We start from the raw sequence: 15,098 nt of genomic DNA, 5'->3' as shown, positions 1-15,098 counted from the left end.
GGCGCCGTCATGCTGCCATATTCACCGAGCAGACCGCGACATGGAATCATCGGGAAAAACAAAGGGCTGCGGGATATGCTTCTATATCAACGAAAAATGGTGTACGGACGTCACGGAGCTCAGCACACACTGCAGCCCGCATTTGGAGTCGCTGTTTTTGAACTGTAAGCCATTCTACTCGCCACGTGAGTTTCCATCATGCATTCTGGCTGGCGCGTACATCCCGCCTCAAGCTAACACGAACGCCGCACTGCTAACGCTCGGCGAACAAGTCAACGAAATTGAAAAAAAACACCCGGACTCACCCCCTCATTATTCTCGGGGACTTTAACAAAGCTAAACTAAACCACAAACTCCCTAAATACAAGCAGCACATCGACTGTCCTACCAGGAAAAATAACATTTTGGACCACTGCTATACTACGCTAAAAAAACGCATACCGTGCCAAACTTCTTGCAGCACTGGGCTCATCTGATCACTGCTTAATTCACTTAATACCGACGTACAGGCAAGAACTTAAATGCGCAAAGCCTACAGTGAAAACAGTGAAAAAGTGGACCAATGAAGCAAAGATGGAACTTCAAAGCTGTTTAGACTGCACAGACTGGAGTGTCTTTGAAAATTCAGCTGGCAGCCTGGATGAATATACAGACACTGTCACATCCTATATCAGTTTCTGTAAAGAGGTTTGTGTACCAACAAAGTCATTTCGCACTTTCAACAACAACAAGCCGTGGTTCACTGCCAAACTTAAGCAACTTCGCCAAGCTAAGGAGGACGCATATCAGAGCGGGGACAGGTCCCTGTATAATCGAGCTAGAAACCAGCTGACTAAAGAAATTAACATTGCAAAGAGGAACTATGCAGCAAAGTTGGAAAAACAGTTTAGCGCTAACGACTCTAAATCAGTCTGGCATGCATTCCAATCACTGACTAATTACAAGCGACGATCCCCCCAAGCTGAGAACAATAGTACACTAGCCAACGACTTGAATACCTTCTACTGCACTTTCACACCCCACAGCCACCCGGCCACACCGCCGAACACAATCACACCTCTGACTTCTGCGTTACCATCCATGAACAGGATGTGAGACGCATCTTCAAACAACAAAAGATTAACAAAGCGGACAATGACCAGACCATGTGTCCCCATCCTGCCTCAAAGTCTGCGCAGACCAGCTCGCGCCAGTCTTCACTCAGATCTTCAATAGATCTCTGGAACTGTGCGAAGTACCATCCTGTTTCAAACGCTCCACCATCATTCCAGTCCCCAAGAAACCTGCAATCTCGGGTCTAAATGACTACAGGCCTGTCGCCTTGACATCTGTGGTTATGAAGTCCTTTGAACGTCTCGTGCTGGACCACCTCAAGAGCGTCACAGGTCCCCTACTGGACCCCCTGCAGTTTGCCTACCGAGCGAACAGGTCTGCGGATGATGCAGTCAACATGGGACTGCACTTCATCCTAGAACACCTCGACAGTGCAGGGACCTACGCGAGGATCCTGTTCATGGACTTCAGCTCAGCGTTCAACACAATCTTCCCGAAACTCCTTTCATCCAAGCTTCGCCAGCTCAGTGTCTCACCTGCCATCTGCCAGTGGATTTACAGCTTTCTGACGGGCAGAACACAGCAGGTGAGGCTGGGGGAGGCCACCTCATCCACACGCAGCAAGGCGCCCCAAGGTTGTGTCCTTGTGCCGACACAACTTGGAGCTGAACACGCTCAAGACTGTAGAGATGATCGTGGACTTCAGGAGGCATCCTTCACCACAGCTGCCCCTCACATTGTCCAGCTGCCTTGTGTCAACCGTCAAGACCTTCAAGTTCCTGGGAATTACAGTCTCTCAGGACCTGAAGTGGGCGACCAACATCAACTCCGTCCTCAAAAAGGCCCATTAGAGGATGTACTTTCTGCGGCTTCTGAGAAAGCAAGGCCTGCCACAGGAGCTGCTGAGGCAGTTCTACACAGCGGTCATCGAATCAGTCCTGTGTTCTTCCATCACAGTTTGGTTTGGTGCTGCTACAAAAAAGGACAAACTCCGACTGCAACGGACAATCAAAACTGCTGAAAGGATTGTCGGTACCCCCCCTAACCCACCCTTGAGGACTTGCACGCTGCCAGAACTAAGACAAGAGCGTTCAAAATCCTCTCGGACCCTCCGCACCCCGGTCACCGGCTCTTCCAGCTCCTTCCCTCAGGTAGGCGCTACCGATCAATGCAAACTAGAACTAGCAGACATTACAACAGCTTCTTCCCTCTTGCAATCAACTTCTTAAACACCTAACCTACAATTCCATTACAACATGCAGGAAATTTTTTTACTTGAGTTCATTGTCACATTTCTGTGGGGCCAATTATATATTACTCTTGCACTCACTGTAGTTGTCTCGCCACGCTGCACTATTTGCATATCTGTTGTTGACCAATACTGGCCAATCATGCCAGAGTAGCATCTGCTCCATTTGCACACTGATTGAGGAGTATCTGCAACATTTGCACAAACAACATTGTCCCAGATTATCGCACTGCTCGTCACTTTAAACCACATACACTCCTTGAAGTCTCGGCGCCCTTTGCACAATGGTCATTGCACCGGACTATTGAAATATTAGTCATTCGAACTGCTCTAAGTGCTAGAGGACTCTGCATCTTTTTGCACAATTGTCAAAAAAAATTAATAAAATGTACCGGCATTACCAGATAACTACCAACCCTTTACTGCTCAGTGACTGTTTTTTTTTTTCGTCAATGTCTTTATGTCTCAAAAGTTTTCCCTGTCAATTGACTGTCTGTTGTTGTACTAGAGCGGCTCCAACTACCGGAGACAAATTCCTTGTGTGTATTGTGGACATACTTGGCAAATAAAGATCATTGTCATTCTGATTTTTATTGCTCAGTCTCAAAAGTATTCTCTGTCAATTGATCTGTTGTCGTACTAGAGCGGCTCCAACTACCGGAGACAAATTCCTTGTGTGTTTTTGCCATATACTTGGCAAATAAAGATGATTCTGATTCTGATAATAATAATAATACCAATAACAATAATAATCATGATCATAATAATAATGTATTACACTTATATAGCGCTTTTCATGACGCTCAAAGACACTTTGCAATTGCGCACATTTTTCATTCACTCCACAGTCACACCCTGGTGGTGGTAAACTGCTTGTGTAGCCACAGCTGCCCTGGGGCAGTCTGACAGAAGCGTGGCTGCCACTCTGCACACACGGCCTCTCCGACCACCACCAAACATCCAACGTTGCAGCCATACAATTCTAAGTTAATGATTATTTACCAATAACAATAAAGTTTATCAGTTTGAACATTAAATATCTTGTCTTTGTAGAGTATTCAATTAAATATAGGTTGAACATGATTTCCAAATCATTGTATTCTGTTTTTATTTATGTTTAACACAACGTCCAAACTTCATTGGAATTGGGGTTGTAGTAAAATACATCCCTTTGGGGAACACGTATGAATTAGTAGTCGGTTGTGCTCTGACAATTATATGGGCCCATGGGGTCTAAGACAAAAATGCCAAGGCCGATTGTTTTTTTTTTGTCCCAGTCCACCCATGGATATAGACCTGTGTAACGTCACCATAATTGTGCAAATGTCTCCTGTTTTTCCTGATTACCTCACCGCATGACAGCATGTACAAATTGGACCAAAAATTTAGCCTTTGTGAATGTTACAATCCAACCCTTGACCTCCTGACAAAGAATGTTCACCTATGGTGACATGGAATTCTCTGCCAATGTGTTGTAATTATTATAACCAGTTAAAAACTGCACCTGAAAGGCCAATTGTATGATGTAGGCTGTTGCAAAGAATATTGTGGTGCAATGTATCGAAACCTGCACTAAGATCAAGTAAGACGATGAGAAAGTGTTTCCTCACGTCCATATGAACTCTAATGGCATTTGATCAGTGCTATCTTGGTGCTGTGATTTGACATGAATGTTTTGTGCAAACATTGAGTATACAGAAGGTCATTCAACTCGTTCAAAAACAATCTCTTTTAATATTTTGCTTTAAAAAGTCAACTGGTCTGATATTTGTCAGCTCTGCAGTGTCTTAATTATTTCTCTTCAGAATGGGCCTGACAAAGCACATGGAGAGACCCCTGTCTGGACACAACAATTTAAAATATCTAGAACATCCTCGGCCAGAACGTCATAAACTCATGTAATCAAAAAGGAGATGGGATAGTACCTAAAATTCAAGATGTTAGATTCAACTGGGAAAAGACCTTCTCCAGCATCAACCAAGACAAAACTGTTCAGTATTTCCACAAATAAAAACAAAGGTTCAAAACATTGGATATAAAAAGTCAGCACATCCCTGTTCAAATGCCAGGTGCTAGTGAAATATGAAAAAAATGAGACCAAGATAAATTAAAAACTGCCTCCTGCCCGAAGATAGCTGGGATAGGCTCCAGTACTCCCGTGACCCTAGCGAGGATAAGCGGCTCAGAAAATGGATGGATGGAGGGATGTTTCCACCATTAATGTGACCTATAAACCAGCACAACTCAAAGAAAATGACATATTTTAGGTAGGGGAAGTATAAATGAACAACCGAGATATGTAATTGCACAAATGTGCACACCCTAATAACTGGGATGTGGCTGTGTTCAGAATTAACGAATCACATTCAAACTCTTTAAATGTGAGTCAGCACACACCTGCCACAATTTAAAGTGCCTCTGATTAACCTCAAATAAATTTCAGATGTTCTGGTAGGCTTATATTGAAATGTGTTTTGCTTTCGTAAGGTTTTGTGCTAATGTTTTAGTAATTTTTCTAGCGCTTCCAAGCGGGGTGAGCTCGATGTGCATATGTCCGTAAGTCTAAAGTAAAACTATATCAAAAATCTTCAAAGTAATAGTTAGCCACAGCCATTTTTTTTTCTAACTGCTAACAAAAATAAAATACAATTATTTACCCTTCACCGCGGTGTGATGTAGGTGTCAAGAACACTTGGTGAAAGACTTCATACTTCAGACTTTTTACAATTTTTAACTGCTATACAAGTGTATATATATAAGTTAAACCACAATGGCTTCAATAGACTGATGTGGTATGCTTAGGAGCAGGATTTGTTTATATAAACTTAGAAAACAACATTTTATATTCACCATTATCCTTGTACACTTGGCAGAAAATTGCGGTGGCAGGATTTCTCAGTATGTCTGGGAGGTCAGTCTCTTCAGAAACACTACTTACTTTGCACCGTCAGTCTTCATTGAACACACCCTCCGGTCCCCCTTCTTAAAAAGGGGGACCACCACCCCAGTCTGCCAATCCAGAGGCACTGTCCCCGATGTCCACGCGATGTTGCAGAGGCGTGTCAACCAGGACAGCCCCACAACATCCAGAGCCTTTAGGAACTCCGGACGAATCTCATCCACCCCCGAGGCCCTGCCACCGAGGAGCTTTTTAACTACCTCGGTGACCTCAAACCCAGAGATAGGAGAGCCCGCCTCAGAGAACCCACACTCTGCTTCCCCATGGGAAGGCGTGTCGGTGGAATTGAGGAGGTCTTCAAAGTATTCTCCCCACCGACTCACAACGTCCCGAGTCGAGGTCAGCAGCGCCCCATCCCCACTATACACAGTGTTGGTGGTGCACTGCTTTCCTCTCCTGAGACGTCGGATGGTGGACCAGAATTTCCTCGAAGCCGTCCGGAAGTCTTTCTCCATGGCCTCACCGAACTCCTCCCATGCCCGGGTTTTTGCTTCAGCGACCACCAGAGCTGCATTCCGCTTGGCCAGCCGGTACCCATCAGCTGCCTCAGGAGTCCCACAGGCCAAAAAGGCCCGATAGGACTCCTTCTTCAGCTTGACGGCATCCCTCACCGTTGGTGTCCACCAACGGGTTCGGGGATTGCCGCCACGACAGGCACCGACCACCTTACGGCCACAGCTCCGGTCGGCCGCCTCAGCAATGGAGGCGCGGAACATGGTCCACTCGGACTCGATGTCCCCCGCCTCCCCCGGAACATGAGCAAAGTTCTGTCGGAGGTGGGAGTTAAAACTCCTTCTGACAGGGGATTCTGCCAGACGTTCCCAGCAGACCCTCACAATACGTTTGGGCCTGCCACGTCGGACCGGCATCTTCCCCCACCATCGGAGCCAACTCACCACCAGGTGGTGATCAGTTGACAGCTCCGCCCCTCTCTTCACCCGAGTGTCCAAGACATGCGGCCGCAAGTCCGATGACACGACCACAAAGTCGATCATCGAACTGCGACCTAGGGTGTCCTGGTGCCAAGTGCACGTGTGGACACCCTTATGCTTGAACATGGTGTTCGTTATGGACAATCCGTGACGAGCACAGAAGTCCAATAACAGAACACCGCTCGGGTTCTGATCGGGGGGGCCGTTCCTCCCAATCGCGCCCTTCCAGGTCTCACTGTCATTGCCCACGTGAGCATTGAAGTCCCCCAACAGAACAATGGAGTCCCCAGCGGGAGCGCTCTCCAGCACCCCCTCCAAGGACTCCAAAAAGGGTGGGTACTCTGAACTGCTGTTTGGTGCATAGGCACAAACAACAGTCAGGACCCGTCCCCCCACCCGAAGGCGGAGGGAGGCTACCCTCTCGTCCACCGGGGTGAACCCCAACGTACAGGCGCCGAGCCGGGGGGCAATAAGTATACCCACACCTGCTCGGCGCCTCTCACCATGGGCAACTCCAGAGTGGAAGAGAGTCCAACCCCTCTCGAGAGGACTGGTACCAGAGCCCCAGATAACTGAGATCAATGGAACCATATTGTAACTATATTGAGCAGGCAGGACAGACAGTAGCAGCTTCTCATGCTTTCCATTCCTGCTTCCATGGCTATAATCACACTTTTGCCACTTTGGTATCAGTGTCATCCCTTTTGTTTCAGGATCATAAAACAAAACAAGCAAAAAAAAAAAAAATAATAATTTAAAATTATGCCTAAGCTAAACTCTTGAGAGATTTGTTGATGTCAACACATGATGATGGTTCGACCTTATTGTGTAACTTTCAGAGGCATGCTATTCTAGAAGATTTGGATTGAACTCGAAATTGTACCACTTGAAGAGCCATCGACTCCAACCATTGCATTCAAAACACCAATGTAAATTGAAATCCAGTTTTGACTGCATAATGAGCTTTATTTCATAAAGATCAGAGGAGTTAACAGATGTTTTTTTTCTAGCTCGGAAACAATTCAGATGGTCAGATAGCACCACTGTCCTCTGTTTAAATTGGAATGAAAGAAGTCAGTTGATGTCTCATGAAGATGTGATAATGTTAAAGGCAAGGTTGCGTATATGCTGACTTACTAAAATACCATTAATTCAAGGTTTTAAGGTTTTTGACTGTTTGCCACAACTTTTAAAATCAGTGTTTTATAATGGACAATTGGTAATTGCAAAAACATGATTTCTGTATTTCTTTATAGATTTTTAACGATTATGCCGGTGACATTTTCGAATGTTTCAACTCTAACATTTCAAAATCTGTGTATTAATTAATAATACTATTCATACGCGCCGAGTGCTTTTTCCTGCTGGTTTTATGCTTTCATTGTGCACTGATCTCCTAAGGGTGCTCCGCTGTGAGCGCCGTACAACCTTCCGTCGCACGTCTCCTAGCAACCGACCACCCCTCGAGGGCACGGTTAACTTGTCGCCTCCACCCACGATCGCGATAAAGTGTTCTTATTAATTTAAAAGCCTCAGTTTTCACTTGTTTTTTGAAACGCCACGATTGTGTTTTAAAGCTTTATAGCTGGTATTTTTAACCAGTTTCGAGATTTACAACGTAACGATTACAACAAGCTGTACCAACGAAAGGCGCTGCATTGCTAAAGCAATAACGCCACCTTCCGTTCACAGACGATAATACTAAACAATTACTGAACAGTTTCGTTTCTGAAGTGGTGCTATTAATTAATTGCTTGTTTAATTTTTCATCATTTCGGGTTTTATTTTTTGCATCAGGAAAAACCTGATTTGATTTTAAAACATTTTTAGTTTTTTTAAAAATGTTAGGAGAATTCTTCATTAGAATTTTTATTTTTTTGAATGTTTTTTGGGGATTTATTTATTTTTGTATTTTTTTTGTTTAATTTCAAATTGATTTTTTTTCATTGTTCTTTTTGGCTTTTGCCTCTGCCTGAGCCAACGTCATTGCTAGTCATACAAGCAATTAATTAATTCACAAGCCTAATTATAAGTACATTCAACTTTTACCAAAGTTAAATAAAACTTATTTGAATTAGCTGAAGTGCTAAATTGCTTTCACAAATTTAATTGACTTGCAGCGATAGCCATCACACACAGTAACATCAATTAGTCTAACTAAATCATAACTAAATTTAATTTATCAAAGCTAAATAAATTGGTTAAATTAGTTGAATTGGTTAAAAATTTATTGAATAAGCTGATTCGTTTAACTCCACCTAAGTGCCCTTTGCAATTATTTTAAATCAACGATTAAATTGCCAACCCTCACACAGCAATTTTAATTTGATCAAATAAATTTTGTGTGCATAACTTGACACCGTCAACAAGTTTGCTCTATTCAATCACTGCTTCTACGCACATTCTCAAACACATTTAAAGTTACGTGATAAAATCATCCATCCATTCATTTTCTGTACTGCTTTCCCTCAATAGGGTCGCGGGCTTGCTGGAGCCTATCCCAGCTATCTTCGGGCGAGAGGCGGGGTACACCCTGAACTGGTCGCCAGCCAATCGCAGGGCACATAGAAACAAACAACCATTCCCACCTACGGGCAATTTAGAGTCTTCAATCAACCTACCACGCATGTTTATGGGATGTGGGAGGAAACCGGAGTGCCCGGAGAAAACAGGCAGCACGGGGAGAACATGCAAACTCCACACAGGCGAGGCCGGGATTTGTCCTCAGAACTGTGAGGCAGATGTGCTAACCAGTCGTCCACCGTAGCAGTGAAATAAATAGCAGCAGCTATTAGATGGGCAATAGAAGCGCAAAAACGGAAAAAAGGTCAGTTAGATGATAAACAAAGATTGTTAAAAGAAATGAAGACAATGAGATGCAGCAGGGTCGCAGACAACAGGGTGGGGCACCCAATGCCTCTGCTCCTCTCTTAACTGGCCCTGTGGGGGAGGAGAACCATATACTGCTCTCCTCTACCTTCTGTAAAGCCTGTATCCGCCTCTGTGATAAAACCCCACAGCATAATTTGTGAACGCTCTTTGTTTAACAATTAATTACACCGCTTATATTGTGCCTCTATTCGAAATTAGACGCATCGCTTGAAGGAGCACACATTACAGACAATTCAGTTGCGTACTGTGTACAGCTACTGCACACGCAACGCAATCATGGCAGAACTTTCAGAAAGTCCCAGTCAATACGAAAATCTTGACACACTGGAAGACCTCGTCAGTAACTTAACTAAAGACCTTGTCAAGGGCTATGCAGAGTCTGTCAAAGATGCTTGCCTTGAAGTCCTCAATGACAACATCACACAACTTATGAGTGACGCAGAGGACAAAACCTTAAAAAATAAAAATCTCGCTCGAACGCTTGATTGCATGGTGCTGAACTTGGTGTCCCAGTTTAGCGCAGACTGAGACTGAGCAGCATAAACAAGTCCAGTTAACTGCGCAACTGACAGAAACCATTGCACGTTTAAACTTTTCTGAAACACACCTCCTCGATGTTGAAATGCAACGTTATGATGCGGAGGGTCGGATAGTCGATCTGACTGCTGCACCTGAGGCTGCACAGTTGACATCGAAAGAAGGCGGCGAATTACATTTTAAAGATGATAAATCAACCAAGGCCCCTATCTCGACCAAACTAATTTGCGGAGATCAACAAAAACAGCTATACGACACTTATGCAGAGATTGCTCACTTAAAAGCTGAATTGGTAGAATTAGCCGACCGACCGTCTAATGACCAAGTGCTTGATTTACGGGCTGAACATCAGCGAGCAACTCTTCTGCTGCGTCAAGCTTCCGGTGACATCCAGCGGCTCACCCAACGCACGAAACACTCAAAGCAGAACGCTCCAAAGAGTCCTACGAGCTCAAGACACAGCTCCGGGACCTAGAGCATGAATTAACCCATGTCAGGGGTGAGCTACAATTAGCTCGACAGCTGTCCGCCGACTCTCTGACTCATCCCATCGCTCCGGCCCCTCCCTCGCAAAGCCCTACAAAACATCTCCAACCTTTGGCCCGTAAACCAGTGGGCGCCGTGCGACCTCCTCACTGGTGGCGGCCCCACCAGTCGCAGCTTCCCTTTTTGACTCACCCCCGACACTCCCTCCAGCCAGCTCCGCTCCACGTATGACTAAAAGATTTAGACAAAGTTGCACGCAACATTCCGAGGTTCAAACCTAAACCGAACGGGTCACACGACACAACCGCGTACCTGAGAGACCTAAAATTTCACCTTAAACGATTTCCTTCCGCTACCACTGAGAACAGACTGTACCTTATTAAAGTTACGTCTAGCCGAGAAGTAAGTACCTTAATTGAACGACAACCGGCTCATGTACTGGCAGATTATCTGGCTCTCTGTCAAGCATTGTCTCAAGAATTTGATGATCCAGAGGCCGCAACCGGCTTATCTGCAGCCCTCACAGTTAAACGGGAGACTTGAGACACCAGAAGCTTATTACTGCCGGTTGCGTAAAGCGTACTTCGGAAATTTTAATGAACCGAATATGGAAGGGGACAAACATTTCAACACACTTGTCGAAAACCTACATCCAAACACCAGCCACCAGCTGCGCGTGGCAGCGTGCCCGCGCACACTGTCCATTGCCCAACTGCGTGAACTGGCCGCCAAAGGTTTTGCTAAACAAAAACACCCTCCCTCGAAAGCACAAGACTCGGGCGTCTTCTTCACAAACGAACCACCGCAGATGGATTTACAGGAAGCTACGTGCAACATGCGTGTGACTGACACACAACGTTCTGGGGATGTTAAATCAGACAACCTAAAGAAGTCCTTTAATCCAAACAACCAATCTCGGCCCGCGTATATCAATGGTCCACGTAACCAACAACGCCAGTCCAATGATAAATCAAAATCATGGAATAACTGTAACTCTAACTAGCGCCACAACTACATGTAAAAACAGGGTACATGCAATGACCAGCCTAAATCTGACTCGTCTAACCGAGACCCTAAAACGACTAGTGACAAACGGGAAAAGGGCTCCCGAACTAACAGCTCCCAAAGGGAACTTAGTACCATGGCAGAAGAATTATTTGAGGTGCTCTGCTGCCTGTCCAATGACAAAAAGCATTATGACTAGGCCTGACTGAGTCAAACAGAGCCACAGAGGATGCAATTGTTTAACCAGGTAACCTCCGTTGTTCCCCTAATGTCCTGCCAAGTGCCTCTGTGACCCCGGTCAACTCCACGACGACCTCACCTCGCGCTAACCTTTAGCGCACCACTTTGTGACGACCAATCCCTAGAACCCTCTCGTGCCATCCTAATCATCCGAATAGACCCAGGCGAGGCTCCTGACTTGCGTGACATCACGCTACCGAATAACGTTCCGCCATTCTGCAGCTTTTGGGTGAACTAACTGCTAAAGGTACTTCTTGGAAGTTATACTCGAGCATGAACTTGTCCATTCCAACTTGTCTATCCACACGTCTATACTGACACCGACACATATATTCACATATAGCAGACCTCTCTTTTGTGCATAAAAGGCCAAAGCTCATTTGTGCTTTGTTCACCTTGGAGAAGAACCTGGCCCAGCCAGGAAGCACCACCTCTCACCACGAGGTGGCGAGGACGTGCCTGATCCCGCCACGCCACAGGGCACCCTGCCAGCGCCCCGAGCTACCCGTGGGGGGGGTTGGGCAGCTCGCAGACAAAGCTTGGTTGGGAAGGAAACGGGTGGCGTACATCTGCCCCGAGCGCCTGGCGACCAGGCCACTCACGGGCTTCGGCTGCCCTGCACTTGAATGTTTTTGTTTTTTTCTTCCTCCTTTTTTTATCAAAACCTCCTGTCCTCGACTGGACCGGCCAATCATCCGGGAGATCGAACAGCCTGCCTAAAGTGTGTTCCACGCAATTTAAGTCCAACGTGTGGTCTACTAAAGTACAGATTGGTGCATATTTGGGTTTAAATTAACGGCAACAGGAATCATAGTCACTTCACACCTACACCACAAGTTCGACCTGCTTTACGAATGCTTACCTGTACCTTGTTTTCCTTTTCTCTGCATTGTTTCCCTGTAATTAGAACCCTGTTAGATTTCATTACATTTTATATAAAACCCACCACCTGTATCGTTTGTGTGTTTGGATACCACAAGCAACCTCTGGGATCTAGAACTCTTATTTAATTCCTGTAGGAACCTTCAAATTATGAGACATAGAGGTTTTTTGTCACTTTTTCCTAAAGTTTTACACATGTAAAAAGAGACGTGGTTCCCCTTTACAAGATAAAAGTCTGCTTTTAACGTTAAAAACGTAAATCGGAGTAACCCAGAAGTGAACACAGCCGTTCACCTTTGACAAATTTTTTTGTTGAATAAGTTATGTTTTATCCAAACACCAATACACGCTACATTGGTAAATGCTGCTTTTAACGTTTTAATGCTGTATTGAACTAACAAACTTACAGAAAATCTAAATTTTAGTTGTCAACCAAGTACCTTTAATGTTGAGTACATATTTGTATTGGCTTGTAAGTTTATGAAGTTTATTTATCCATAGCATACCTCATTGTTACTGTTTTATTATGATCTTTACAATTTCATTGCTTGTAACACATAATCATGAATTCACAACAGATCAATTTTAGTAAAAACATTTAGATTTTAAGCCTTAACCCACTCAGATGATGGAAGTTCTGACATGGCTGTATTCACAGGGGACATGTCTGAACACATCCTCCAATTACGCCAAAGGGGATATCCTCATCACATCATTTAACATATGACCTCCCCTCCCCTCCATTATCGCATGCACCTCTGACTCGTGATCCAGTTCACTTCAGTTGTTGACATAGTAAGATCTTTGTTTTCTTCTTTCATCAATAGTAATGAATAGTTTTAATGTGATGTATAAAAATGGTGTTTTAAAGATCAGAAATAGTCTTAACTCCTGTTTAATCATCAACTCCATTGTTTAGTCCTAAAGAGTGGTTTCAGACTGCTTTATAATTACATTCCCCTCAGAAGACTGTTATGACTGTGAAACTGTATAATTGTTTAATTGACTTAACATATCACTAATACACAACTAAATGTTGGATCGCTAGTTTTGAAACCAAAAGGTCTGGGACACTGATCCCCTTGTCAACCACTGTGTTTCCTGACTTGCCCTGACATGTTCGGGGATGACCGCGCATGACCTTACTGTATAACATTTTATTGTTTTACAAAAAAGCATTAATTATACCCCGTGACACAACATGTCCTTTTCTGACCTCATAACAGAGCCATAGTTTCTGCTAAAAGCTAATAGACTCCTCCCACTGACCCTTATGTCAACCCCACCTGCGTTTCCTGACCAGACATGTCACAACATGCTCGCGCATATTTTTCCCCCTTAACCTCTCTGGATAACATGGGTCACCTGTGTAAATCGTTTAACCAGAACTACTCTTTAACAGAGCAAAAGTATATGCAAAAATACACATAGATAGTAATAATACAGTGGTGTCTTGCTATACGTTTAATACGTTCCGTCACCACGCTTGAAATGACATTGAATCCATTCCAGCCTCCCCCCCCAAAACAAAAAAAAATGCTGTTTTAATAAGGAAACCAGCACTTTAAAATATTGTACTTTTAAAAACATGAGAAATAGCCATCCATCCATTTTCTGAGCCGCTTATCTTAACAAGGGTCGCGGGAGTGCTGGAGCCTATCCCTGCTATCATCAAGTAGGAGGCGGGGTACACCCTGAACTGGTTGCCAGCGAATCGCAGGGCATATATAAACAAACAACCATTTGCACTCACATTCACACCTACGGGCAATTTAGAGTTGTCAATTAACCTACCATGCATGTTTTTGGATGCGGGAGGAAACCGGAGTTTCCGGAGAAAACCCACGCAGGCACGGGGAAAACATAAAAACTCCACACAGGTGGGGCAGGGGATTGAACCCCGGTCCTCAGAACTGTGAGGCAGACGCTCTAACCAGTCGTCCACTGTGCCGCCTGAGAAATAACAATTAAATACAATTTAAAGAATTAAGCAGTTTGTGCATCATGATTTAATCCAATTCAATTCATAGTGCTGCTCCTAAGGGTGTACCGACCTTGGCCACTGGGGGCACTCATACAGTCAAACAAAGAAGAGTCATCACGATTCTCAGTGGCTCAATAAGCTGCAATAATAGTAATTTTTTGCAGATAAAAAATATATGCGAGTGAGTATTGTGATATTGTCTGTGTACATGCATTGTTCCACTGTTTGTGTTCAACTACCAAGGCCGCAATTATAAAGGCTAATTGTTAGTGTGTCATTGGCGTTTTCCATTATATGTTAGCATTAAGCTCGCGGGGCCATTCTTTCGGCAAAGTTGTTTGGTTATTTTAAATACACAATGTCAAATTATTTTACGTTTAGTTTGAAAGTTAACTTTGACTTGGAGTGGTATTAAATAGCTTAAAGTCTCTTATTTGAAGAATTGTTCAGTTCTTCCAAACTGCTGCTTGTTGAGACGTGAGCTGAATACACTGTCATACAGCGCTCGTGTCTCAAGTTTGCGCTCGCAAGTCAAATAAAAAAAATGTTCCAATGACGGCTCGTATCTTGAGGAACTCGTATTTCAAGGCACCACTGTAATACATGACATACAGTATGTACACAGCAATACGGAGAGAGTTTTTACAGTTTTTTCAGACATGATTTGATTGGTCTTACATTGAGCGTGCCCAGAAGGATGAGCGTGTTCCCGATACCCAGGTGGTAGATGGACCTTAAGATTAGCGCCAAAGTCAGCGGCTGGAGGCCGTAGCGCTGGGAGAGCAAGGCCAGCACGGAGAGCCCGATCAGAACCCAAAACAACATCAGTAGCAGAGAGTCATCGATGGCTCCCACTGGTTGGCGGGGGACAAAGAGAAG

The 15,098-nt window shown here is 44.4% G+C and overlaps 1 protein-coding gene across 1 annotated transcript in view; it reads right to left on the bottom strand.

Annotated features, from left to right (window-relative positions):
• The window catches only part of itpr3 (inositol 1,4,5-trisphosphate receptor, type 3), a 243,398-nt gene that overhangs the window by 58,373 nt on the left and 169,927 nt on the right, over positions 1-15,098 (bottom strand). The window contains exon 50 of the mRNA XM_061748450.1: positions 14,898-15,073. Coding sequence (XP_061604434.1) covers positions 14,898-15,073 — 176 coding nt within the window. The remainder of the gene's footprint in view (positions 1-14,897; positions 15,074-15,098) is intronic.

Source organism: Phyllopteryx taeniolatus, chromosome 1, assembly GCF_024500385.1.
Source record: "Phyllopteryx taeniolatus isolate TA_2022b chromosome 1, UOR_Ptae_1.2, whole genome shotgun sequence".
In the NCBI taxonomy this organism is placed as follows: domain Eukaryota; kingdom Metazoa; phylum Chordata; class Actinopteri; order Syngnathiformes; family Syngnathidae; genus Phyllopteryx; species Phyllopteryx taeniolatus.
Note: the sequence above shows the minus strand (reverse complement) of the source record. Positions and strands in the feature narration are given on the sequence as shown.